At 44.3% G+C, this 27,532-nt stretch overlaps 1 protein-coding gene across 7 annotated transcripts in view; it reads left to right on the top strand.

The window, feature by feature from the left end:
* Nucleotides 1-27,532, top strand: part of SYP81 (syntaxin of plants 81) — an 81,044-nt gene that overhangs the window by 41,543 nt on the left and 11,969 nt on the right. For 4 of the 7 annotated variants that reach the window (XM_086499498.1, XM_086499501.1, XM_086499497.1 and 1 more), the window contains 4 exons: nt 12,145-12,228; nt 26,464-26,568; nt 26,896-27,045; nt 27,156-27,383. In XM_086499498.1, coding sequence (XP_086355624.1) covers nt 12,145-12,228; nt 26,464-26,568; nt 26,896-27,045; nt 27,156-27,383 — 567 coding nt within the window. Of the gene's footprint in view, nt 1-12,144; nt 12,229-26,253; nt 26,379-26,463; nt 26,569-26,895; nt 27,046-27,155; nt 27,384-27,532 lie in introns of all 7 variants that reach the window. The other 3 variants (XM_086499503.1, XM_086499504.1, XM_086499502.1) reach the window with 1 other exon arrangement.

The raw sequence follows: 27,532 nt of genomic DNA on the forward strand, positions 1-27,532 counted from the left end.
ATCTCCGGAATGACAAGGGGAACATTTTCTTACTCTGTCGTGAAGTCAACTGGGCAACCGGTTGGGATATTTTTAGACGGCAACCCCGAAACGGGAAAATGCTTATAAATGTGCCAAGTGGCACCTTCTGGTGCACTTGCCTCATGCAACAAGAAGTGGCGCTGAATTTAGGAGGGGGAGAGCCTCATTTTCAGATTTGTCACAGGTTAAGAGCTATGGAGTGCTTGCTTTCCCTCTTATGCACAGTGCGGTGCTAGGAGTGATGCCCTGCACGCTACGCACTGCCCTCTCTCTCTCCTTTGGCAGTATGTTATGCCCCTCTAGTGGGCTCTTCATTTGACCAATGTACAGTTGTGTGGGTTCATGCGCGATTGCCGAGGCAAGAGCCTCTTGCACAGGTACTGGATTAGCTAGCGGCTAATTCCCCCGTAGGTACAGGTGAATTTGGAGAGGTTTCACGTGCGAAATCCCGTCCGATTCAAAGGGCAAGTAGCCCAACAGGTGCAGGAGCTCGAGGACTTGCTACGGATGCGACCGGCACGCGAAACGGAGCCCGAAACAGTAAATTACAGCCTGCTGTGTATTTTTGCAGGTTTAGGGTTTTGGCCCTAAACGGACCCTAATACCCCCAGGAGGTTCGGGGACGCAAGGGGACCGCTGTACAGGTGATCTGGCGCATTTTCAGGGCTGAAAACAGAGAATTCAGCGTGCTGCAGATTCTCGCCAGGTTTTGCAAAGTGCCCGTTTGCGTCGGGAAAGTCAGTCAATGCGTGGGAATACTGACTGTGAAGGGTCCTAGTACAGTTATGTTGCCGAAATCAGGTCGGAACAGTTGAAATTCAGCCAAATTTGTGCGGGGCAGCTTGTAGGGATCCACAGCATTTATTCCCTCTTTTAAAGAATAAAGAAATACCGAAAGGGGCGCCTAAGTTAGGGGCCAATCTGGTGTCGGTCTTCTCATATAGGTGCATTCTAGCATCTGTATCCCATTCCCCTCTCTTGTGTCACTATAGCGCAGGTATAATAGAGGACTAATAATGGGTGAAAGCTAAATCAAGGTTTAAAGTAAAGTCTACCGCCCTTTTTGGATTGAACAGGCCGGTTTGATGGTTCCATCGACGGGACTAAATCACTTTTTCCCATAGAAGTGAGCCTTGGTCAGTTTTGGGCTTGAAGACACAGGGGATCATAGACCAGACACATGGAATTGCAATAATGGCTGACAGACCAGATGATGTGACTGAAGAGGTTTCCTCTTCACAGGGTCAACAGACACATGAAGTGGGTGAGTCTTCAAGACCACCACAGACAGATGACGATATATTCAGGACCCAGCTGGCTACTGCTGTGGCTATGTTCACACAAGTAATGCAGAACCCGAGGTTTTTAGCCTTTCTGCAACCTCCTGTTCCGTCTCAGCAAGTTGGGTCACTGGATCATATTCAAAAGCCTGTTAAGGCTCGAGCACAAGTGATTCATACCGCACAGTCAATGGAAACACCTGTACACTTGACGGAGAACATGCAGTCTCCACAACCTATGCCTAAGGTGCAAGAACAGGTGGCTGAGATGCCAGTCTTTCAAGCTGTACCAGTTCAGCCTGCCACCTTTCAGCAGCCTATAGCTGGTTCTAATGGGCAGGGAAGCAACCTACAGGCTATGCAACAGGTCTTCCCACCACCTTCAGTACACCCTGGCTATTTTGGAGGTGGATCCGTATTCCAGAGCATGGCTGGTCATGCACCTGGAAATCAGTTTTACACGCCAGGAACAGTGTTTGGGGGTGCTCAAACGATGATGCCTAACCCCATGTACAGTGTCATGGGTATGCAACCAGGGTTTCAGAGCACTCAGGGCCAATTTGGGATGCCACAAGCAAATTTTGGTATGGCTGGAATTACAAATCAGCAGCCAAATATGGCATTTCCAGGTCAAGTTAATAGCGGCCAAGGAACACAGATGAACCCTAATAGTGTTCCCATGTTTCAGTCACTTCCATATGACAATTTAACGCCGCTGGAGAGGCCAACTCCGTACAAAGAAGGTGGCAAAGGTGTGTCATTCACGACCTTTACAGGGTTTGATGACAGGAAGAAGGCTCTCTCATTCCTCCAGCAGTTTGACAAGGCCTATGTAGGGGGAAACTTTACAGAGGCTTCAAAGGTCCGCAAGGCAGCCACTTTCTTGACAGGGAATGCGGGACAATGGTGGACAACTTTATTGCTTCAAGGGCAAGCTCCGTCCACATGGATTTACTTCAAGCAGATTTTTGCAGTAGCATGGTTATCTGATGACTTTGAAGCAGATGTCATGACAGAATGGCACCAGCTAAATGCTGCCACTTGCAGAAATCTGGATGATTACAATCGGAAGTTTTGGAAAGCTCTACTTCCAGTAACTTCCTATAGGTTTGTGCCATTGACAGAACAGATTGAAAAATACTGTTGTGGCCTACCCAAAGGATTGAGAAAATACTGCACGAAGACAAAAGTCACTACTTTGACGTAGCTCATCGAGGTAGCAAACACTGGCAATGGTTTGCTCAAGGGAGAAGATTGTGAATTTAACACTGGCGTCAAGGCAGGATCAGGCAAGAAAAATTCAGCCAAGAAGCACGTTCCCAATGAGGCTCCTAAAGGGACTCAGGAGTCAGCCAACGCAGGGAAAGATAAAACTACGGCTGAATCAGAAAAAGGACCAGCAAAGAAATGGAAAAGACGTTTTCCTCGCAAGTCAGAAGAGCAAAAGAAGGTCCTGAGAACAGAAAACAAATGCTTTATATGTGAGCAGCCTGGCCACATTGCTTACAACTGTCCTACAAAGAAAAGGCCAGTTGATTCTGAAGACAAGGAGGACAGGAAAGGAAAGAAGCCCATGGCTGGTCTAGTGCCAGATATGGTGGGCGACAAGCCAAATTCAGATGCAAGTGAGCTTTGCAGAGCATGGGGAAAGGTCAGGGATCAAACAGTGCTTATCTTCTTTGATCCAGGTGCCAAAGCCAACTTCATTTCCCTAGAATTGGCTTCAAAGTTGGGAATCAGGCCTGAAGAGATGGGGTATACAGCAGAGGCAGGTTTGGCATGTCCTGGCCATACAGAGGCTGTGACACCCATCATTGGAAAGTTGCGTCTACATATCCAGTCCTATGTAGATGTTGAAGAATTTTACATCATGCCACTGGACGGATGTGATGTGTTGTTAGGTATTCCTTGGTTGTTTCGTGTACAGGGAATCATGGATGCCTACAACAAAAAGATCACTGTACAGAGCAGGGGAAAGACTCACATTCTGGATGTAAAGCTTAAAGGGGAGTCTATTCCCATTGTATCAGCTTCTGCTATTACTTCTGTAATGAAAAAGCATCTTTCTGCGTACTTGGTTTTTGCACGTGAAGTGTTAGATTGTGATGAATCAAATTTATCTATGCTAGATAAAGAAAGGTCAATGTTTTTACAACAGTATAGTGACTGTTTTTCCGATTCATTACCGTCTCAATTACCGCCAGAGAGACCCGAGGACCATGCGATAGAGTTGGTGCCAGGCAGTAGCCCACCAAATAAGCCTCCGTACAGGGTTAGTGCGGCTCAGCAGAAAGAGATAATGAGCCAAGTACAGGAGTTGTTAGAAAAGGGGCTGATTCAGCCTAGTTCATCTCCATTCTGCTCCCCAGTGTTGGTGCAGAAAAAGGATGGCTCATGGCGTATGTGCATCGACTACCGTGCACTGAACAAGAATACCATCAAGAATAGGTTCCCTATACCTAGAATTGATGATATTATGGACAAATTAGAAGGAGCAGCTATGTTTAGCAGGATAGATCTAAAGAGTGGGTACCATCAGATCCGCATTAGATCAGAGGATGTGCACAAGACTGCTTTTAGAACGACGTTTGGCCTTTACGAATTTTTAGTGATGCCCTTTGGTCTCACAAATGCTCCTGCTACGTTCAATAGGATGATGGACAGAATTTTCCGTCCACACCAGCAGTTTGTTGGTACATTCTTTGATGACATGATAGTATACTCAAAGAATGAAGAGGAGCATAGGCATCACTTGGCCATTGTGTTCAAAGAGCTACGCAGTCATAGGTTGCTCATCAATGCAAAGAAAAGTGAGTTTTTTCTGGAAGAGATTCACTTTCTGGGACACATTGTCTCAAAGGATGGTGTCAGAATGGATCCTGCAAAAGTTGAAGCGATCAAGTCATGGCCAAATTTGAAGACGGTGCATGATGTCCGAAGCTTTTTGGGACTATGCTCCTATTACAGAAGGTTTATCCGAAATTTCGCTGAGATTGCTTCACCTTTACATGCTCTTCAAAAGAAGGCAGTCACCTTTAGATGGACACAGAAAGAGATTTCAGCTTTTAATCTCTTAAAGGAAAAGATGACTTCGGATCCAGTCATTGTGTTGCCAGATCTTAGGAAGTCATTTGTGGTCCAGTGTGATGCCTGCAGTAGTAGCATTGGTGCAGTGCTAATGCAAGATGGCAGGGTAGTAGCCTATGAGAGCAGAATTTTGCAAGGGCCAGAGATGACCATGCAGGTCTATGAGAAAGAGTTACTGGCTGTGATTCATGCGCTCTTAAGTTGGAAACACTACCTGCTAGGTGCAGATTTCGTTGTCCAAACGGATCATCAGACCTTGCGGTACTTCTTGACACAGACAAAGTTATCTGAGAAGCATATGCGATGGGCAAATATCTTGTCCATGTTCCATTTTCAGATTGTGCATGTGGAAGGTAAGAAGAACGTTGTGGCTGATGCCTTGTCAAGGAAGCCACAAATTTCAGCTGTGTCAATTCCTTATCATCATGAACTTGATAATATGAGAGAACAGTATGAAAATGAAGAAGATTTTGCAAGGGTCTTCGAGCAGCTAATGCAAGGACAACGTCATGAACACTATCTTCTCAAAGATGGGTTCATGATGATGCATGGCAGATTGTGTGTCACAAAGCCATTGCGATGCAAAGTGATGGAAGAGAGTCATGTCCCACCGTATGCAGGGCATCGTGGTATCGATGCTACAGTTAAAGCGGTTGAGACATTCTTCTATTGGCCTACATTGAGAAGGGATGTGGATGCCTTTGTGCGAGAATGCCTAATATGCCAAAAGGTCAAGTTTGATAGGCAAAAGGCACCGGGGTTATTGCAACCACTACCTATTCCAGATAAACCATGGGAAAGTATTGCTATGGATTTTATCTTTGATCTTCCGAGAACGCAGACAGGAAACGATGGTATTTGGACCATTATTTGCAGATTCAACAAACAGGCTCATTTTATTCCTGTCAGGAAGAAGATAAAGCCAGATCAGATGGCACGCTTGTTTATGAGCAATATTTTCAAGTATCATGGCATGCCACAGTCGATTGTTAGCGACCGTGATCCACGCATGACAAGTTTGTTCTGGAGAGGCTTGTTTGAGAATATGGGCACCACGCTCAAATTCTCTTCGTCATTTCATCCTCAAACAGATGGGCAGTCAGAAGAGGCAAATTCTACTGTCCTAGATCTGCTGAAGTGTTATGTGTCAGAGCATAAAGGAAAGTGGGAGCAGTATTTGCCATTGGTGGAGTATGCATACAATAATACAGTGCATTCATCAACTGGCAAGGCACCCTTTGAGATAGTTGAAGGTGGCAAGAAAGTTCCTCCCATACTGCATACAAAAGACAAGATATTTGAAGCAGATAAGTATGTTCAGGACATGGATGAAATGTACAAGAAGGTCAAAGTGGCCTTAGAAAAGACTCAGGCAAAGCAAAAGAAAGCAGCTGATCGTCACCGTCGTGAAGTGGTATATTCACTTGGTGATTGGGTGCTTTTACGCTTTGAAAAGGCAAGGTTAAAGAAAATGAAGGGCAAGGAAAGACTGTTTCCAAAGCTCAGCATGCGTTACTATGGGCCTTTTCAAGTATGCGACATAATCAGTGATGTTGCATATAGGCTGAAATTGCCTGACAGTTGGAAGATTCACAATGCATTTCATGTGAGTCTTCTCAGACCCTAGGTGGGTGATATGCCAGAAGATATGCCAGCTGAAGATCAGCCGAAAGTCGAGGAACTTGACGAGATCTTGGTCCCGGAACAGATTTTGGCACACAAAGAAAGGAAAGTGAAAGGCAAGGTTGCTAGGCGATACTTGGTAAAGTTCAGAAACTATCCACCAATGGATGCTAAGTGGATGGAAGAAGGTGAACTTGGAGAGTCACCAACTGTGTTATCACTTTACCTTGAAGCCTTCGATTTGCAACCTACCTTGACCCCTTGAGTTTCAAAGCTACATGGATTGTCAGTGTGACAATGGCTTCTGAAACAAATGATGTACATGGTATTTAAAGTGAACTCAAATGAAATACCTGTTACATGAATGTTAGAGCTCTACAGATTGTCAGTTTGGCAATTGCTCTTATGGAATGTTCAAAAGTTTGGTTAGTGCTATAGAAGTGAGTATTTCTTGTCAGTTTGTCAAGGATACAGTGATTGCTTCTATTGAAGAGTACATGTGTAACTGCATTCTTAAACTGTCGGTTTGGGTATATGCTCGAAAGTGTTACGGGATCCAACGTGTACTATAAGACAGTGGCAAAATGTGCAGCTACCATTTTGTCATTGGAAAGTTAGTGACTCAAAGCAATGGCAGAGTGCGAAGCTACCACTATGTCATTGGGACAGGGTTCACACGCAAGCAATACATGAGTCGACGAGGTGTTGAATACACCAGGGTTGACAATGAGCATGTATATGTCGCACATGTGTCGACAGGTGTTGAATACATCAGTGTTGACTAGGAGCATGAACGACATAGATGCAAACGAGGACGTTTGAGATTTCAAGAGGGGGGGTATGTCACCAGCGTGTGACTACTATCTATCCTTTTTGTTGATTTCTTTCTTATTATCTATTTACTTTCACTTTTTGGAAACACCCCTCGGGAAATCTAACTGCCCTGCATTGCATAGCTAGTGTGGAACTGTTCAGAGGGAGTCCAGGCCTGAGGGCAAGAGAGCACTAAGGTTGGACAAGGACTATGGTTAGCCAAGTGGGGTCATTGACTAGCCAAAGTGGAATCCTTTGCTATAGAGGCTACATTTCAGTTCTGGATGTGGCCGCAGTGTACAAAGAGGGTCGGATGACCTAGAAAGGTACAATGGCAGCATCTCCTAAAATTTAGGGAACTGCTACTTTGGGACCTGAAAATGTGTTGACGTCATTATCTCCGGAATGACAAGGGGAACATTTTCTTACTCTGCCGTGAAGTCAACTGGGCAACCGGTTGGGGTATTTTTAGACGGCAACCCCGAAACGGGAAAATGCTTATAAATGTGCCAAGTGGCACCTTCTGGTGCACTTGCCTCATGCAACAAGAAGTGGCGCTGAATTTAGGAGGGGGAGAGCCTCATTTTCAGATTTGTCACAGGTTAAGAGCTATGGAGTGCTTGCTTTCCCTCTTATGCACAGTGCGGTGCTAGGAGTGATGCCCTGCACGCTACGCACTGCCCTCTCTCTCCCCTTTGGCAGTATGTTATGCCCCTCTAGTGGGCTCTTCATTTGACCAATGTACAGTTGTGTGGGTTCATGCGCGATTGCCGAGGCAAGAGCCTCTTGCACAGGTACTGGATTAGCTAGCGGCTAATTCCCCCGTAGGTACAGGTGAATTTGGAGAGGTTTCACGTGCGAAATCCCGTCCGATTCAAAGGGCAAGTAGCCCAACAGGTGCAGGAGCTCGAGGACTTGCTACGGATGCGACCGGCACGCGAAACGGAGCCCGAAACAGTAAATTACAGCCTGCTGTGTATTTTTGCAGGTTTAGGGTTTTGGCCCTAAACGGACCCTAATACCCCCAGGAGGTTCGGGGACGCAAGGGGACCGCTGTACAGGTGATCTGGCGCTTTTTCAGGGCTGAAAACAGAGAATTCAGCGTGCTGCAGATTCTCGCCAGGTTTTGCAAAGTGCCCGTATGCGTCGGGAAAGTCAGTCAATGCGTGGGAATACTGACTGTGAAGGGTCCTAGTACAGTTATGTTGCCGAAATCAGGCCCGAACAGTTGAAATTCAGCCAAATTTGTGCGGGGCAGCTTGTAGGGATCCACAACATTTATTCCCTCTTTTAAAGAATAAAGAAATACCGAAAGGGGCGCCTAAGTTAGGGGCCAATCTGGTGTCGGTCTTCTCATACTGGTGCATTCTAGCATCTGTATCCCATTCCCCTCTCTTGTGTCACTATAGCGCAGGTATAATAGACGACTAATAATGGGTGAAAGCTAAATCAAGGTTTAAAGTAAAGTCTACCGCCCTTTTTGGATTGAACAGGCCGGTTTCAGGGTGTAAGCATATTGGAGGTCATCCCTAGGGCTTTCTCATCTAGATCTTGTGAATGAGGGCTTCTTTGTGGTTGTGCCCAACCTTGCGAGGCTTTTCTAGAGTCTAGGCAACATGGGGGATTTTTCTCGGATTTTGTCTGTTGTGCTACCTTTGTACTTCTATTGGGCACCTATTTTTATGTTTTTGACCCTCCCATTTATTTAACATGGGTTATTGAGATGTGGGTCGGGCATTTTTATTAGTTCCCTATCTACGGGGAGGGGCACCCCATTCTAGCATTGTATTGTGCAGAACCTTGTATTCTCTTGTTTGCAGATTGCCCCATAGGACTTGTCCACTCTCTCCATCTTCTCTCTCTAGCATTTCTCTCTCTCTCCCCCCCCCCCCCCCCCCCTTCCCGCATGTTCCCTTGTCACTACACCTTCCGCTACACTTTGACATTAACAAGGAACCAATAGCACAACATTCGTTACCTTTAGAATAAACTTGATAAGACGTCTCTTAACACAAACCCTCGAAACACACCACACCATATCATCATCCCTTGTAGATATCCCTAGAAAACATACTACTATACCATTATCTTGCTTGCAATGAGAGATCACAAGCTACTCCTATATTCAATAAGTCTTGTCATTGACAAGCGTGGGGTGATCTTCTCTCAAGAAGTGTGGTGCTCTAGACTATACGAACCTAAATGGCTCTACTCATGGCAAAGATGCAACACCTAAGGTGAATCTGCCAAGTCATCCTCCTCCATCCATTGTTAATGTCGCCAAATGGTTCTTAAACTTCCCAAGTACCAATAAGTAACTTTACCTCTTACCTTACTCTCTTTATGTACTAGAATCTCCTCATGTTGTAGAACCTATTCAAATCTTTAACATCGGCAATTATGCATCTTCTTATTGTGTTGGCACACATCCAACAAGTGTCATAAGGCCTTCTCAATCCTCGAAAGCACCTAATCTGCTTGCTTGAACTAGAGACAGCATCGATACTTATCGAATGTTTTTTTCTTGCTGTTTACTATATATGTTTGCTGGTTTCTTTCTTTTGATTTTTATTTAATTTTTGGGGCCGTTGGCCGAGAGTTTCCCGCAAGGGTCAAGGCCAGATAACCATGAGATGGTTGGGCCAATCGGCATTGGAATCCGACTAGTAAAGAAGTCAAAAAGCACAGTTAAAGTCATTTAGGCCCCTCAGCAGGACTTCATAAGCTGGTGGGTACTAGGAATTGAACCAAAAGGAGCAAACTGGACACATGGCAATAGGAGAGCAACGTGCAGGTCAAAACTCACTCCAGAAGGTCTCATCCAAGAGCGGGTGCCCAATTTGAGGTTGGGGGCTGATTTTTGAACATTGTGCTCCATAGTGTGTGTGTGAGTAGTGGGTGCAGGTGATCACAGCTTTAATGGAAAGCTTGCCTTCTCCCTTGTCTCATGGAGCGCGATGATTTGCTCTCGTGCATCTCTCTCCCCCCTTTGTACATCTGGTAATGCCCCACTAGTATGACCATGTACAGTTCGGGGGGTTTTATGCGTGTTTGCCAAGGCAAGAGCCTTTTGTACAGGAACTAGATTAGCTAATTGCTAATCCCCTACAAGTATGCATAGTTCCATCGCAAAGGATTGCTAAAACGGAGAGTTTTGCCCCGTGAAAAGTTAAAACTCGTCCGATTCAAAAGAGAAGTGTCCCATTGCATGCGGGAGCTTCTGAGACACGCATAGACGTGTTTGCTCCGCTCAAAATGATGTGAAACAGGGAATTATAGCCTGCTGTGTTTTTTTGCAAGTTTAGGGTTCCGCACCTAAACTGCAAGGTAATGCCGGGGAGCCTCGGGAAAGCCTCGGGTGCTTGTACATAACAATTTAGAGAGATTTCCCGCGAGGAATCTGGTCTAATGACCCTACAGATACAGGAGCTCAAGGGCTACCCACAGGAGTGATCGACACGCGAATCGGAGCACAAAACAGAGTATTACAGCTTGCTGTAATTTTTTGCAGGTTTAGGGTTTTGGCCAGTTTTGATGCCTACAAGTTCCAAGAGCTTTGGGGAAGCCAGGGAATCATCGAGCAGGTGTTCTGGCCATAGTTATCCGGAACGGGAAATTGGAACGGGGAACGGGAACATGCATGAAATGCCATTCCCTGTTTCGGATACTCACGTTTGAAACACGGAACGGGAAATTGGGATGGGAACGGGGGACAGAGACTTGAAAATGGCCATTTCCTAGTTACTATGGTTCTGGCGCAAATTGGAAGCCAAAAGCAGAGAATTCAGTATGCTGTAATTTCTCGCGAGGTTTTGTAAAGTGCTCCAAAGTGCGTGGAAAGTCACTGTTTACTTGGGATTTTGTTAGTGGAGACTTCTATTGTGGTTATGCTACCGAAATTGGGTTAGAGTAGGGAACTTTCAGCCCGATTAAAGTGGGACAGCTTGTAGAAGTTTATAGCTTCTCAAGTGGAATAAGAATAAAGAATATCGAAAGGGGCGCCAATCTTTCAGGCCTATAGAGTGTCGTTGTCTACTTGGAGGCACGCTAACTGCCAGGCTGGAGTTTGTTTGAAGTGTAATTCCTAGTCACAGGTTTATTCGTAAAGTTCCTCTGTGTCGTAAAGTTAAGCAGTTTAAAGATGGGGTGAAAGCTAAAGTCTACCGCCCTACGGACCAGTTTTATGGTTCCTTTACTGGGACAGAATCACTTTTTCCTTAAAGAGTGAGCTTGGTTGGTTTTCGGCGAAGACACAGAGCACAAGAACTTTAAATTACACTATCGTTGAAATAGTAAATGACACCAGGGAAGAGGGTTCCTCTTCACAGGACAGAATTTGAAGTGCTTAAAGTTGTTCAATCTGTTCTTTTCCGTTGGCACGTGGTGCCCGTCCCGTGACATTTATTAACCATAACCCCGATCATTGTCTGCACATTGCCACGTCACAATATGCCCCTCTTCAAAGAAGAATAATCGCCCTCGATTACGCCTGCAAAACAGACAAAGGACTCCAGTAGACACTGACTCTTAAGTACCAACGTGCGAGACTACACACATTCAACACTTGCACATAGACACAGTAATTGAACATTCACATCATTATCCCCGTCGAGTCTGAGATCTCGTATGAGAATCATGATCATTGTAACTTATTTAGCAATCACGTCTCGACCGTGCTTATCTTTTCACAGATGTCTTGATCTACTAGATTTGGTTACTATCTCATTCACATCACCAGCGAGTGGGCCCCCCTTGCCTCTCTTACAGTTTGGTTGTGCCGTAGATCCGCATCCCATTTTGGAGTTCATTATCAGGAAATATTAGAATGGATGCAGATGATTTTGGAGGCATGTCTTAGGGGTTTCATATTCCCTTGGCTTTTGTGAGCTGCTACAGGAGGTTTTTACAGCGGATGTTTTATATCAGTCATATAAACAGAACTGGGCTTGGTGGTTTTCGCTACATTGGCCGAGGTGGACAAAAATTTGGGCAGATTTGTTAGACTTGGTCACTATCCAGACAGCTATACTTCACCATCTGGTTAAAGTATCTCTATCCCAAATGTTTGTGTGGTTTGTTATGGGTATTTTCCCCATGAGTTCATTGTACATTCGTCTAAGGTTTTTCCCACATATCTTGTATATGGACCGATGGTCTATTTTTATGTAATGCAAAGGGTCAAGCCCCACTTTTATTGCATAGAGAGAGAGAAGAAGAAGAAGAAGATTATTTTAACGTCGTAGGAAAAGAGAGAGAGAGAGAGAGAGAGAGAGAGAGAGAGAGAGAGAGAGAGAGGCCCTGATACATTCTCTATTGGCAGGTACACTTGGTGAAATTGTCGAACTTTCTTATTATGCCTAAAGCTGTTGAGAGATCATCTTTCTTGAATTCAGCAATTGAGACGGTGGGAAGGCTCTTCTCTAAGTTAATGAATACTAAGGATGCTCGATGTTGTACTCTAGATCATTGTTAAAAGCTTCTTGTGAAATTTTTAATCTATGTTTCTGTATGTATTGAAAGCTTGCCATTGTGTGTTAAAGTGTAGGACATGAGATCTTCAGTTTTGAGGTTCATGGGCCTAAACTGTTTGGGATGAAATTTATGAAATAATTTCCCTTAATTACTATGACGTACGCACAAATTGAGTCATTCAGCCAAGCTGCTTTATGAAGACTGAGACTTTGCTTTTTCATTTTGTTCACGCGTATTTGATTATCGACTTTAAGGCTACAACCTTAATATTTCTGGAAAAAAAATGTTTTGCCAAGCTTGGTACAATGTGTGACAGGTAAGAATGGTCTGCTTCGGCTAGATACAGTAGAAAAAGGTTGGATTTGAGAGTTCTTGTGGCATGCCATTGTGGTGGTTGTGGCCATGCATATTTGGACACTGGTTAGAGCGGATTTGCTCTGTATTTCTGCTTGCTTCATTTGTGACGGGTTTTAGGTTCAGGCTATATGTGTTGAGGTCAAGACACAAGTGTACATTGTGTGCAGTGGAAGGAGAAATGGATTGATATATTAACATCTATGGAAGGCCAAAGTGACCCATGAGACCCAAAAAGTTACAAGTGGTGAATCTAGTACAATGTTTGAGTACAACTAAAAAGGGGGGGGGGAAATGGGAGATGATACAATGGTACAATGGGTGGGCTGATACAATGAGTGATACAAAGCTAGTAGAGGTAGGCGGATCAGGGGAGGAGAACGGGGGGGGGGGGGGGGGGGGGGGGGGGGGTTAGAGGAGATCTCTCATCGGTCAGTGGTGAATCTTGTCAATATCCTCCATAGTCAGTACTCTGATTGGGCGACTGGCATGTCGAGCTAGGGTGATCCGGATCCTCTGCTGCAGCCTCCTCCCATATTTGAACTCCATAAAGCATAATTAAAGCCACTAGAGTGTCAAAAAGCCAGAGCTTTGTTCGAGGTTAAGCTTTGGTCATTCTCGTCTGGGCCACTGAAAACCACCTCAAGATAGGTATATTCATTTGTATATTCCACTGTCTCTCGACCATACGTAAAGGTGGGAGTGACCTCCTAACCCAGTGTGCCGTGGTGTTAAACACCATTACCTTGGTCTTACACATGTAATGCATCCAAATGACGCTGCATCCCCTTTGGAGAATGTGAAATCAACACAATTTCATTAGCATATAACAACAGCGGAAACCATGCCTGCTAACTAAGCACTGTCTCCCTCTCGCTCTACATAGTCTGAAAACTCATCCACATACATCCCAAAAAGAGTTGGAGATAGGGGGCATCCCTGCTTCACCCCAATAGTGGAGTGGACCATGTCAGACATGCCCTAAGTAGTATGTACCTGCCCCGCCACTATCCTATATAAAGCCAAGATCCCCCATATCAACTGTGTGGGCATCGCCTGAGTCCTGACTCATAGATACCAGATACAGATCCCGCTCTAACTCAGATATATCAGCCCTCTCTCAGAAGAGGACGAGCTCTCCTCCTCTGAACTGCTAGATGGCCTTCCAGCCTTCTAGTCTTTTTCAGAAATCTGCTTTTCTTGCTTTTTGTCCGCTTCTTCCACCTTTTCTCATCCTCAGAGGACGACAAACTGTTAGAACTCTCTGAAGACGAAGAAAAATCTGAGTCATCCTTGAAATGAGTACGCCTCTTGGATCTGCTTGCCACCTTGAAACTCGATTTCTGGCCCTAATAACCGGGGAAACCCACCAATTTCCTCTTCTTCCGAGAGTGCTTCAAGCCTTTCATAATTTGGTTCATCTTCTTTTTCAAGAGCTGTGTCCAGCTCTTCTTGCGAGTATAGTTTCCACTTTTTTGCACTCATTTGTCCTTTCAGTTTTCTTCCCAAATTGAGAGGAGAATCATTGTCCTCACGCCATCTCAAGTGAATGAAACCGGCCTGTAGGGCGGTAGACTTTAGCTTTCACCCGAATCTTTACTTCATAAACTTTACGACATAGAGAAACTTCACGAATAAACCTGTGATTATAATTAACACTTCAAACAAAGCAGAGCTTGGCAGCTAGAGTGCCTCCAAGCAGATAGCGACACCTTGTAGGCCCCAAAGATTGGCGTCCCTTTCGGTATTCCTTTATTCTTATTACACTTGGGAGAAAAATCTGCAAGTTCCTATGAGCTGCTCCGCAAATGGCGTACTCTAGCCCGAGTTCGCTAGCATAACCACAGTAGGTGGCTTCACAGACAAAATTCCTGTGTAAAAGGTGACTTTCTTGGAGCATACAAGCACTTTTTTAAATTTGGCGAGAATGTGTAGCACGCTGAATTCTCTGTTTTCTGCCCCAAAAGTGCATTAGATCACTTGTACAATGATCCCCTCGCTTCTCCGAAGCTCCTGAGAGTGTTAGGGATCAATTAGGGTCAAAACCCTAATCCTACAAAAATACACAGTAGCCTGTACTTTACTGTTCAGGGCTTTTGCGTGCTTGTCGCATCCGTAGCAAGCCCTCGAGCTCCCGCACTTGTAGGGCTACTTGCCCTTTGAACCGGACCAGATTTCTTGCATGAAATCTCTCCGAGTTCACCTGTACCTGCGGGGGATTAGCAATTAGCTAATCCAATACTTGTGCAAGAGGCTCTTGCCTCCGTAATCGCGCATGAACCCACACAACTTTATATATAGATGAAAATCCCTTGAGCGGGGCATCACGATTCTGTACTCAAAGGGGGGAGGGGGGATAGATGCACGAGAGCGGATTCATCGTGCTACATAAGACAAGGGAGAAGGCAAGCTTTCCATTAAAGTTGTGATCACCTGCACCCACTACTCACACACCAAGTAGTTCACTTATGAAGCAAATTAGCCCCTTCTCTGAATTTGGGTGCCGTCCCCTCTTCATGGAGATGTGGCAAAATGATTTGGAGCCGCCAAGTGTCCACTTTGCCTCTTTTAAGTTGATTTCTTAGTACCCACCGACTTAGAAAGTGTAGCGAGGGGCCTAAATGACTTTGAACTGAGCCTAGACACCCTTTTACTGCTCGTATTTGAGTGCCGACTGGCCCGAGCATCTCGTGGCGTCCAACCATTTGTGAAATCAAAAAGAGGGTCCCAAAAATTAAATAAAAATGAAGGGAAAGAAACCAACAACTAAGGTTCGTGATTGCCTCAGCCTCGTGACATACCCTGCTCTTGAAATCACAAACGTCCTCGATTGCATGCTCGATATACATGCCATACATGATTTAGTGTGGCTAGCACCCTTTTATCAAAATATGTATCCGCAGGAAAGGTCATGAAACATAGATACAAATGACTTAATGAAACCTTCATACTTTTGTCATTTCCATCTATCATAGAAGTGAGCATAATACCTTTTCTAGAGCAGTGTACACTTCTATTGCACTGAATCCGTATGTACATTTGATGTGCTAGCTCCGTTATTACCCCTCTTTCGAACACGTTGGGTTGGGGCATACGTAGGTTGTAACCCAAAGGCCTCAAGGTAAAGTTGCAGTACATTTGGTGACTCTAGCAACTCACACTCTTCCATCCATAGGTGGATAGTTCCTAAACTTCATCAAATACCGCCTTGCAACTTTTCCCTTAACTTTTCTTTTCATATGTCCCAAAATCTGCTCAGGTACCAAGATGTCATCAAGTTCATCAACTTCTGCTTGATCCTCATTTGGCATATCTTCTGACACATCTCCCACGAACGGTCTTAGAAGACTCACGTGAAATGCATTATGAATCTTCCAATTATCAGGCCATTTCAGCCTATAAGCAACTTCGTTGATCTTGTCAAGTACTCGAAAAGGCCCATAGTAACGCATGCTTAGCTTGGGAATAACCTTTCCTTGCCCTTCATCTTCTTTAACCTTGCCTTTTCAAACTGTAAGAGTACCCAATCACCAGGTGAAAACAATAACTCATGGTGATGATCAACAGCCCTTTTCTTCTTTGCCCGAGTCTTCTTCAAGACAAGCCTGATTTTCTTGTATCCATATTCTCAACACATCGATTTGCTTCGAATTTTTTTCCTTATGTGTGGAGGAACCTTTTTGCCACCCTCAACAATGTCAAAAGGTTCCTTGCCTGTTGACGAATGCACCGTATTGTTGTACACATACTTAAGCATGGGGAGATATTGTTCCCACTTGCCCTTATTATTTGACACACAGCATTTCAATAGATCTAAGACAGTAGAATTAGCCTCTTTTGATTGTCCATCAGTTTGTGGATAAAATTAGGAGGAAAACTTGCGCGTGGTGTCCATGTTTTCAAATAAGCCTCTCCAAAACAGGCTCGTCATATGAGGATTACGATCACTGACAATTGATTGTGGCATACCATGGTACTTGAACACCATACATTTATGTCGAAATGATGTTGGGTTCAAGGCCTAAATAATCCCTTTTTGTACATTTTTATACTTTGTCAATATGAACCTGGACACATTTTTTAAAGGTCACTTATAATAAAAGTGGGAAAACCCAAAACTCACTTATTGAGTTTTCCCCAAAAACGTGAGCCCTCTCTCTTCTGCTAGAGCTTCCTCTCCTGCTGGTCTTCACCTCCCCTCTCTACACACACTGCACTTTCTCGCGTGCTCTTTCACTTGCACACACCGCCGCGTGCTCATCAACTGGTATCAGAGCCTCGATTAGAGTTTGCCCCCAAACCTGCAAATGCTGAATTTCAGCCAAGAAGGTCAACTTTCACGCGAGATTTTGCAATTTTGTCGCCAAAGGACTCGTCCCCGGACACTAGAGAGCTCCCGGCAACCAAAATTGACCTAAAACAGGTTGAAATTAGGTCAAAAACAGGAAATTACAGGTCATGACAGCAAAATACAGGGTTTGCAAATGATGTATTAAGGTGTGGGAATACTTTTGCTAAGTCCCCGCTACCCGAAAACCCTGAAATTGTCGAAAAACAAGCTCTAAAACAGGTGTCTGAAGCAAATTTCAGATTTACGCAGGTTTTTGCAAGTGTTTTTATAGTGTGATTACATTCGGAAAAGTGAAAATTGATACAATCTACGCACGTTTGACAAATTTTGTCGATGTATGACCATTTGTGGCTCAATTTCATGCAATTTTGATGCTACAAATTGGGGCTTTTGTGCTTACATGCTTCTAAAGGCTGTGTATTAGCCTTATGTACGTCTTCTGAGGCTAAAAACAACTAAATTTGTTGTTTTCGAGCACAAATTTGCTCGCTGAAATTTCCTGCGCATAAATTTCAGAAATTGAATTTTGTGTCCAAATCGGCCTATTTTGCCCCAAATTGCTCCTGTGACCATTTGGAGCTGTAGTGCACATCTCTGTGAGGCTATACTCCAATTTTTGCGCATTTTGTCCAAAAATTCAGCGTATTATCCCTTTTATTTCATGCAACTATGGCCTTATCTTCTTCGGATGTGAAGAATCTCTTCGAGATTAGGAGGTTCGATGGAACAGGTTTTGATCTTTGGAAAGATAGGATTCAAGGAATCCTATTTGTTAAGGATTGTGAAGGGGCACTTGAATAGGTGAAGCCACAGAATATGACAGATGAAGCATGGGTTAGCATGAACAGGAAAGCCGTTACATACATTAAAATGGCCACGACAGATGAGACCGTCATTGATGTGAAAGGTCTCACGATTGCTTTTGATGTGTGGGAGAAGTTGAAGGGAATGTATGAAAATACAACGCCTGTCAACCAGGTGCACTTGATGCGAAAACTTGTTGGCATGCAACTAGATGAGTCCAAGAGCGCGGCAGAGCACTTGTCATTATTCGCAAGTACTTTATCGCAGTTACAAGATTCTGGCTTGCCCCCTTTTGATGATAAGCTGAAAGCTATCTATGACCTTACCCGAGTCATGGGAAACTTTGGTGGTTTCGTTGTCCAATAACCCCAATTTGACCTTTGATGGTGTTAGGGGTTCTATCTTGAATGAAGAAATCAGGAGGAAAGCAAGTGGAGAGGGAGGCAGCTCTGCCAACATGGTTAGAGGCAGGACAGAAAAGAAGAATGCTTATGCACAAAGGAGTAAGAGTAAGAGTAAGAAAGGGGAAATGCAAGCAAAGGCAAGGGTGATGTGACTTGCTATCAATGTGGCAGGAAAGGTCACAAGAAACCCGATTGCAGGTACTATAAAGCTGAGTTAGAAAGGAAAAAGAATGGTGGAGACAAAAAAAAAGAGAAGAAGGAAGTCAAGGCAGATGCATAGGATAGCTCAAAGGGCAAAGAGAAGGCCAATGTAGCTTCTAGTGTTGTGATTGAGGAGCTGTCAGATGTAGAGGACATCTTGTGTGCCACTTTGTCAGATGATGATGCTTATGACTATGATGCCTCTCTCAATGTTCATTCACAGGAAATGTAGATCACCAAGAGTGATCTTATCGATGCTTTGTTGACTATCAATGATGCATTGTCCCAGACTTGGATTGTTGAATCTGGTGCTTCATTTCATGTGACTCCTATTAAGGAGTGTTTCTCTACTTTTGATGTAGGCAAGCGTTGCCATGTATACCTTGGAAACAATCATGCATGTTCCATTGAGGGTATTGGCACTGTGCATCTCTCCATAGATGGCACAAATGAGCTTGTCTTGCATGATGTTAGATATGTGCCGGGAATCAAGAAGAGTCTGCTTTCTGTTGGTCAGATGGATATGCATGGTTACAGCATCTTGTCTGAGAGAGGATCATGGAAAATGACCAAAGGCTCAAGGCTGATTGTAAAGGGCACAAAGAAAGGGCACTTTACTGCATGCATGGAAAGGCTGTGCTGGGCAAGTTTATTGCATTGGCTGAAATTAACTCTCACATGGAGTTGTGACACAAGAGGCTTGGCCACATGAGCCAAAAGTGCCTTTCTAAGCTTTGTACTTTGAACAAGCTTGATGCTAAAGGCACAAAGCTTGACTTTTGTAATGAATGTCAATATGGCAAGCAAGTAAAGCGTTCTTATTACGCTGGTGTCTCTCATAAATCTTGTGTGCTTGATCTTGTACATTCTGATGTATGTAGCATGCCTGCTAAGTCTATGGGAGGTGCATGTTATTTTGTCTCCTTTGTTGATGATCATTCTAGGAAAATTTGGGTTTATTTGCTTAAGTCTAAGGATGAATCCTTTGCTGCGTTTAAGAGATTTCATGCATTTGTGACCACCCAAACATGTAGAAAGGTAAAATGGTTGCGTACAGACAATGGGGGGGAGTACACAAGTGCTGAATTTAACAAGTTTTGTGAAAATTTGGGCATTAAGAGGGAGCTTACTGTGCCATACAGCCCCTCTTCTAATGGTGTGGCTGAAAGATTCAATAGGACACTTTGTGAGAGGGTGAGATGCATGCTGTCCACAGCTAATCTCTCTCATGGATTTTGGGGAGAAGCTTTGAAAACTGCAGTGCATATATGCAATCGATCCACTCACATGTCTTTGAAAGGTGACATCCCTGAAGAGGTTTGGTCTGGCAAGCATGCTTCATATGATCACTTACGCATTTTTGGTTGCGAAGCTTTTGTGCATGTAAGACCTGAGTTGAGGAGTAAACTAGATGCGAAGTGCATTAAAGGCCTCTTCATGGGATATGGTGAAGAAGGCGAAATGGGTTACAGGATTTGGTTACCTCAGCTCAAAAAGGTTGTAAGCAGCCGGGATGTTGTTTTTAATGAGGCAAGGGTGCTTCAAAACAATTGTGTCTCAAAGCATGACCATAGAAGGGTGAAATTTCAGCATGACCAGCCACCTGTTAGGCCTATTTTTGACCCTCAGGATGCACCACAAATGGCTGAAAATGTAGATGATCCAATGGTGTTTGAGCGAGATGATATTGGACAGCAAATTGAGGCTCCTGAAGGGCATTTGCAGCCAAGAAACAATGCTGAAAATGATGTACAACAGCCCATTGTTGATGATTTTGTAGTGCCACCTGATGTAAACCCATTGCCGGATAATGTGGATCATTGGGTGAGGCGGTCTACTCGTCAAAGACGGCCTGTGAGTCGATATGACTCCTCTTTGCATTACATTATGTTGACAGATGAGGGAGAGCCTTTTACGTATAAAGAGGCAAAGACATGTGAGCACAGCGACAAGTGGGAGCTTGCTATGCAGGAAGAGATTAAAGCTTTGCATGCTAATCATACTTGGGATTTGGTTGAATTGCCCAAAGGAAGGAAGGCTATTCCTAACAAATGGGTGTATAAAATCAAAACTGTTGATGCAAAACCCAAGTATAAGGCAAGGCTTGTTGCAAAGGGATATGTTCAAACCAAGGGCATAGACTTTCAGAAAGTGTTCTCTCCTGTTGTGAAGATGACCACTTTGTGTGTATTGTTTGCCATTGTGGCTGCTCGTGATTGGGAAATGGACCAAATGGATGTACATACCGCTTTCTTGCATGGTGATGTGGAAGAAGAGCTTTACATGAAGCAACCCGAGGGTTTTGTCATCCCTGGCAAGGAACATTTGGTATGTATGCTCAATAGAAGCTTGTATGGGCTAAAACAATCATGTAGACAGTGGTACAAGAAGTTTGATCGCTTCATGCTTAAACATGGTTACAAAAGAAGCCATGCAAACCATTGTTTGTATACCAAACGTGATGAGGATGGCAGCCCGATCATTCTTGTGCTCTATGTAGACGATATGTTGATAGCTGCAAAGAAAAGAAGCATTATAGATGCTCTTAAATGGCAGCTGAAATCTGCGTTTTCAATGAAAGATCTTGGGGCAGCTGAACATATACTTGGAGTGAGTGTTACACGGCAAAGAGACAAGCGCCTATTGTATTTGTCGCAAGAAAAGTACATTGAGAAGGTGCTGGACAGATTTAACATGGCTGAAGCAAAGCCTCTTGGTGTGCCATTACAGCCATATGTTAAAATTTCCAAGGATGATTGTCCCAAGTCAAAGGAAGAAGCCAATGACATGCAAAGTGTGCCTTATGCTTCAACTTGTGGTTCACTTATGTATGCTATGGTTGCTGCTAGGCCTGACATAGCCCATGCAGTGGGAGTTGTGAGCCGGTTTATGGCTAATCCAGGCAGGTTGCATTGGGATGTAGTGAAGTCCATTATGAGGTACTTGAAAGGGACTAAAAACAAATGTCTCTGCTATGGTAAAGGACCAATGGAGTTGAAGGGATTTTGTGACTCTGACATGGCTGGTGATGTGGATACACGGAAATCCACAAGTGGCTATGTATTTACTCTTGCGGGAGGTGTTGTTTCATGGTGTTCTAGATTGCAAAAGATTGTTGCATTGTCTACGACAGAGGTTGAATATATTTCAGCCACTGAGGCTTCCAAAGAAGCTATTTGGTTAGCACGCCTATACAGCATAGTTACTAGGAACGGGAAACCGGAACGGGAACGGGGAACGGGAACGCGGAACAAAATGCCATTCCCTGTTACGGGTACTCACGTTTGAAACACGGAACGGGGATTCGGAACGGGAACTTGGAATGGGAACGAGGAACGGAGACCTGAAAACGGCCATTCCCTGATACTATGCTATGCAGTGAGTTTGGTTTGCCTGCCAAGGCACCTATGCTTGGTTGTGATAGCCAGAGTGCCATATGTCTGGCAAAGAACGCCATGTTTCATGCACGCACAAAGCATATTGATGTGCGGTATCACTTCATACGTGAAGTTCTTGAGGATGGCCTTATTACATTGGTTAAGGTCTATACATCACAAAATCCAGCAGATGCTCTCACTAAGTGCTTACCCAAAGCACAACATCATCTATGCATAGAGATGGTGGGAGTCACGTAGCTTAAAGGCGCCATTTATGCCTTTAAGTGGGAGGTTGTTGGGTTAAAGGCCTAAATAACCCCTTTTTGTACATTTTTATACTTTGTCCAGGTTCAATATGAATCTGGACACATTTTTTAAAGGTCACTTATAATAAAAGTGGGAAAACCCAAAACTCACTTATTGAGTTTTCCCCAAAAACGTGATCCCTCTCTCTTCTGCTAGCGCTTCCTCTCCTGTTGGCCTTCGCCTCCCCTCTCTGCACACACACTGCACTTCCTCGCGTGCTCTTTCACTTGCACACACCGCCGCGCACTCATCAAATGACCTAGTGACACATAGTCTGCTATGCATCATCATAAAACCGTCCCTGAGGAGGTAGTGCTTATGGCATTGTCCATCTTGTAACTGTTCAAAGATTCTTGCAAAATCTTTATCAGTATCATACTCTTCCTTCATGTCATCAAGCTCATGATGATAAGGAATTGACACAGCTGAAATTTGTGTCTTTCTTGATATCGCATCAGCCACGACATTCTTGTTGCCTTCCACATGTATAATCTGAAAGTGGAACATAGAGAGAATGTTTGCCCATCACATATGCTTTTCAGGAATCTGTACAGCCTGTCACGTCATCAGTGCAAAACGCGGGCATCCGTACAATTGCCACGCTATGAGTGCGATTTACGGAAAAATCCCTCTAGAGTTCAAGCTTTGGGTTTTTAGGGTTTTTGGCCCCACGGCCGGTGCTCGCAAGTTCTTCAAATTGGTGGGTTGAGTTTCTCGTCCACTTGGCCATTTCTCTTCCTGCTGGTCATGCCACGCCATCACTTTGTGACATCAGCTGTCTTTTCCCCTCATCTTCATCATTGATACTCTCTCCCTTCCTGTCCATCCATTACCTCTCGCTGTAAGATCTTACCAATTGGCGGGTATATGCCCGATGCCGAGCTCTTGCAGTTGCTCATTGTCACTTTTCACCACTCATGGGTCTAAGTGGTTCAGGTGCTTGTTCTATAGTTATTGATTGGGCTTTTGGTGGAAGTGCCTTTCTTTCAGAGGCTGTTGTCATCATTAGGTTAACAGGGCACTTTTTACTCCCTCCAAGAGGAGTTTTTTTTACCCCAGCATTCAGTTTATACGGTTTGGCCATGTGGCTAGCTATCTAGATCTTCCAGATTTTCGTTTGATGCCTTTGGGCCTCCTATGTAATCAGTGATGTACTTGCCCTCAGAATAGGCGGGCATTCTAGGGGACTTTCAAGTAATAGAATCAACCTCTTTTCTTGGCAGAGAGAGAGAGAGAGAGAGAGAGAGAGAGAGAGAGAGAGAGACGTATATTAACCTAGGAGACTAGTGAGTTACATCATGGTGAGGAACCTACGAGCCCTCCTGAGTCCTGCTGTTCTTCATTGCAATTCTAGGGGTATACGCGCGCTGCCACCAACTGAGAAACCTGCTGCGCTGCATGGGTACACCCTCTGCACCCCACGTGTTGCCAACTGCAAGCCTGCCGTGCTGATTGTTACCTGCAGTGCTACTTGCTCCCTGACGTGCAGCCTGCCCTCTGCACAGTAATCCATGCCCTGCGCAGCAGCAGCCCCTGCACGTTACTTATTACATGAACAGCATCCCATGCCCTGCGCAGCAGCAGCTCCCTGCACGTAGCCAGCTCCATGCGCAACAGCCTGCACATAGCGCTTGCTGGCTGCATTCTGCTGTCGCAATTCAAACCATGCTGCAGCAGAAGAACCAGCATAACCAGGCAACAGGCTGCCCAACTTCCGAGCTACCGCCCTACCTTCCGCTACTTCCACGCCTTTGCCTCCCATACCAGCTTCCCTACCTGGTGCTGTAGACTCCCTGGCACTTGTTCGGGCGTTTCTCCCTATGTTGATCCTGCTGGTTTGTTGGTGCCTTGCCTGCTTCAGGTTTGGTTTTTCCTCTCTATCGCTCCTTCCTCTCTCCTTGGTTCCTTTTTTTTTTTTTTGGTTTTGTGTGTGTGTGTCTGAAACCGGCCTGTGGGGCGGTAGGCTTTGGCTTTCACCCAAAATTCTTTACTTTACTATAGACACAGAGAGAGAGAGAGAGAGAGAGAGAGAGTACTTTGCAAAGGTAACTTGCGACGGGAATTAACACTTATGCACACACACGGCTCGGAAGCTAGAATACTCCGAGCAGACACGCCGACAACTTGTAGGCCCCAAAATTGGCACCCCTTTCGGTATTTCTTTATTCTTTAAAAGGGTAAATTACAGAGAAGAGTCTTGGGAATTCTTTAACTGTATCCAGCTAGATACCACTTGTTTTGGCAAAATTTCGGCCGCATAACAGCCCCAAAACTTGCCCAAAACCAATTCCCCTGCTGGAAGGCATAAACCCTCTGATTCCTGCCCAAAAACAGTAAATTTAGCACGCTGTATTTGCTAATTTTTGCCTTGTTCTCAGCCCTAAACAGTCCCTTAAATTCTTTCAAGAGGGGGGTATGTCACAAAGTGATGACATGGCATGTCCATCCGGACTCAATATTATAAGTTGTTCCAACTTATGGGGTCCCGTCCGGTGGGGCCCAGGGGACACTAGGACAATAAAAATAAAGCAATCGCGTGAAATTGCTGACGTGGCAGCGCTGTACGAACAGCTCCACGATTTGCGTGGGTTGTTGACGTGACATCGGCAGCTTTTGGCGCTAGGGAATTGAGACCAAATGCTTTTGGACCTGAAGCTTTTCATGTAACTGCTTTTGGAAGGCCAAGAGCCTTTGTAAGGATTGCTAGGGCCTCATTCTCTCTCAGATTGGCTTGGGAGCACTGAGCAGAGAGAGGACCCTCAGACAGTGTACTTACCAAGAATTAATAGAAAAAGAAATACCGAAAGGGGCGTGAAACTTTGGGGCCAATATCTCTAGGCATGGAACTACGTCGGGCCATGCCGTCTTTCTCAGCTGTGATTAAGATTTTTTAATGGTTTTCACTTTCAACTTCTCTCACGTCTGTCGTGCCAGATTCTTGACCTGGGGTGACCAAGTGTGTCACAATTTCTTTATATTGCTTTAACACGGTACAACACATGTGGCTCTGCACATGCATCTGCATGTGGTAGAATCCCAAAGAGAGAGCCCACAATTCATATTTAAAGGCCCTTGGCGTATCAAAAGCAGTTTACATAAAAAGCATCGAATTCAAAAGCATTTGGTCCCAAAAGCTGCCAACTCAATTCGCGGAAGCTCGTGGAGCCTGCCGTGTGATCAGCTAACGCAAAACGCAGGCATCTGTATAGCTGCCACAACATGAGTTTTTATGCAAGGCTTTTTGTGTGTGTGAGTGAGTTCTGCTTTATTTTATTAATTTTGGGTCCCATAGGATGGGTGCTAGGGTTAAGGATCCTAACCCTTCCTTAATACTCTGGGCCACTCGGCAAGGAACATAAGTTGGTGAGAACTTTGTCTTCTTTTGCTTCTGCTAGGGTTTAGGCCCCTTGGCTAGGATTTGCAGGTTGGCTAGGGCTAGGGCTCAGGGAGCCCTAATCTGCTGCGTCTTCAATGGCTTGATACGTCAGCAATTTGTGACACCTGGATTCATAAATCTTAAATGGCGCCTTCCCTGTCAATGTATGGACCGTGTTGTTATAGGCGAACTCACCAATGGCAGATATCAGATATTTGTCCATAAGCATTTTCAAATTTAAGTCTGATATCACTGGAACCGGCAATTCACCTAAATAGGTGGTAAATTACTGCAACAATACTAAATTGAAAGGAAAACAACAAACTTGAACTGAAAAATAACACTGTAGTAGACAAGAGACTCAGAGTGGTGGAGCTCCACTGTAAGAAGCACTAGCCCTCCCTTGTGGTATTACTTTATTCATTGACTGTGTGGATGACTCAGAGGGAGTGTGTGTGCTCTTCGACAATTGTAACTTCAACTTACGTCAATGAACAAGGGGCGCCTACTTGAGGGCAAGTGCTTCTGAGAGTTGAACCCTGCTTCTCTATGTCTTGTGTCTACATTGATTTCTTTCAGTTCAATTTTGCTGTTTTCAGTTTAGTGTTGTTGCAGTGAGTAGTGCCTTTGCATTTTTCTGGTTTTTCTCCATCTTCTCCACAAGTGTTGATTTTAGACGTGATTTTCTTGAGAGAAGCGACCTCAGCCTGACTATCACTGCGAGTTATTTTTCCTTCGCAGTTTCTGTGTTCTATTGTCCTTGAGCCTTGCTGTCTCCATGCAGGTGACCCTCATGTGATGAAGCTTGCTGACTGGGCTGTGCAGCAGTGAAAAATCATTAGACAACAGTCAATAACGGGATGCCTGTGAATCGTGCCTACTTATAGATGTGCACAGAAATTTTTTTCGGTTGAGTTTAGCTTGCAGCAATACCATTTTTTTAGCATGATGTCACACTGTATTTCTGATCAATTCATCCTCTTGAAGTATGCAGATGAAAAGCATTAATACTTTACAGAATTTTGTCCTAATGCGACAGAAGGATTATACAGATAGACTTCGAAGCACTGAGCAAGATCGAGACAGCATCGAACACGAGGTGTGCTTAAGCTACAGTTATAATCAGATTACATTTGTGCCATGTTTATATTGTGTGTATCCAATGGGATTTCAAGAAAATTATGTCCTTAGTTTTTGGTTTTTTAATAGTTTAGACTTGGCATAACATTTATATGTTCTTTTGTCAAGTAGACTTTGCAGCCATTTTGTTTTGCTTTTCTTATAGCTTAGTAGCTGAAAGGACATGGTTGTTCATCTTAGTTCAATTTTGTTTCTTTAACTTATACAGTTTTTCCCTTTGTACGATTCACTGCTGTGCAGCAGGGCATTATGATTTTGCCAGTAGTAACTTTGTAGTCATGTTCAGGTTGGATTATTTGTAAAGACTTGCCGAGAGCGTATAGATTTTCTGACAGCTATGATAGAAAAAGAGGAAATAGTGGGCCATCCTAGATGGTTTTCTGGACGTGCTGGCAGTTCTGGTAATGCTGATATGGTTGCACATCAGCACGGTGTGGTAAGTTTTTTTCGGCTTTCATATGTGAGTTTAGTATACTCACGTTTGGGCTTACTATTATGTGAGTCTTTTGGAAATTGACCAGCTGGAGTAACAGGTATGGTTTCCAGGTCTTAATATTGAGTGAACGCCTACATTCTGTGACTGCGCTGTTTGACCGTTTTCGTGCTGCACGGTTTCAAGAGGCCATTGAGAAGAGCATGCCAAGGTGGAGAAAAGGGGAGAAATCAAAGAAATCAAATACATGGGCTGACAATCAAGAACATGGGAAGGAAGAAGCTTCAATCGTACAGGATCTCAAGCAGGACCTGCTAGAGGAAGAGACCCATGCTTTGCAGGTATTCTCTCTCTTCTCTTCTCTTCCCCCCCAAGCCTGTTTTCTTTTCTCACTTTCGTGTTTATTACAAACCACTCTCTCTTTGGTCTCATAGGTCATTTTGGCCTTTCGAAGACGTTAATATAACATTTCATTTCATTTCTCTCTCTC

The sequence above is a fragment of the Adiantum capillus-veneris genome, chromosome 25, assembly GCF_014529385.1.
Source record: "Adiantum capillus-veneris isolate H3 chromosome 25, ASM1452938v2, whole genome shotgun sequence".
Lineage (NCBI taxonomy): Eukaryota > Viridiplantae > Streptophyta > Polypodiopsida > Polypodiales > Pteridaceae > Adiantum > Adiantum capillus-veneris.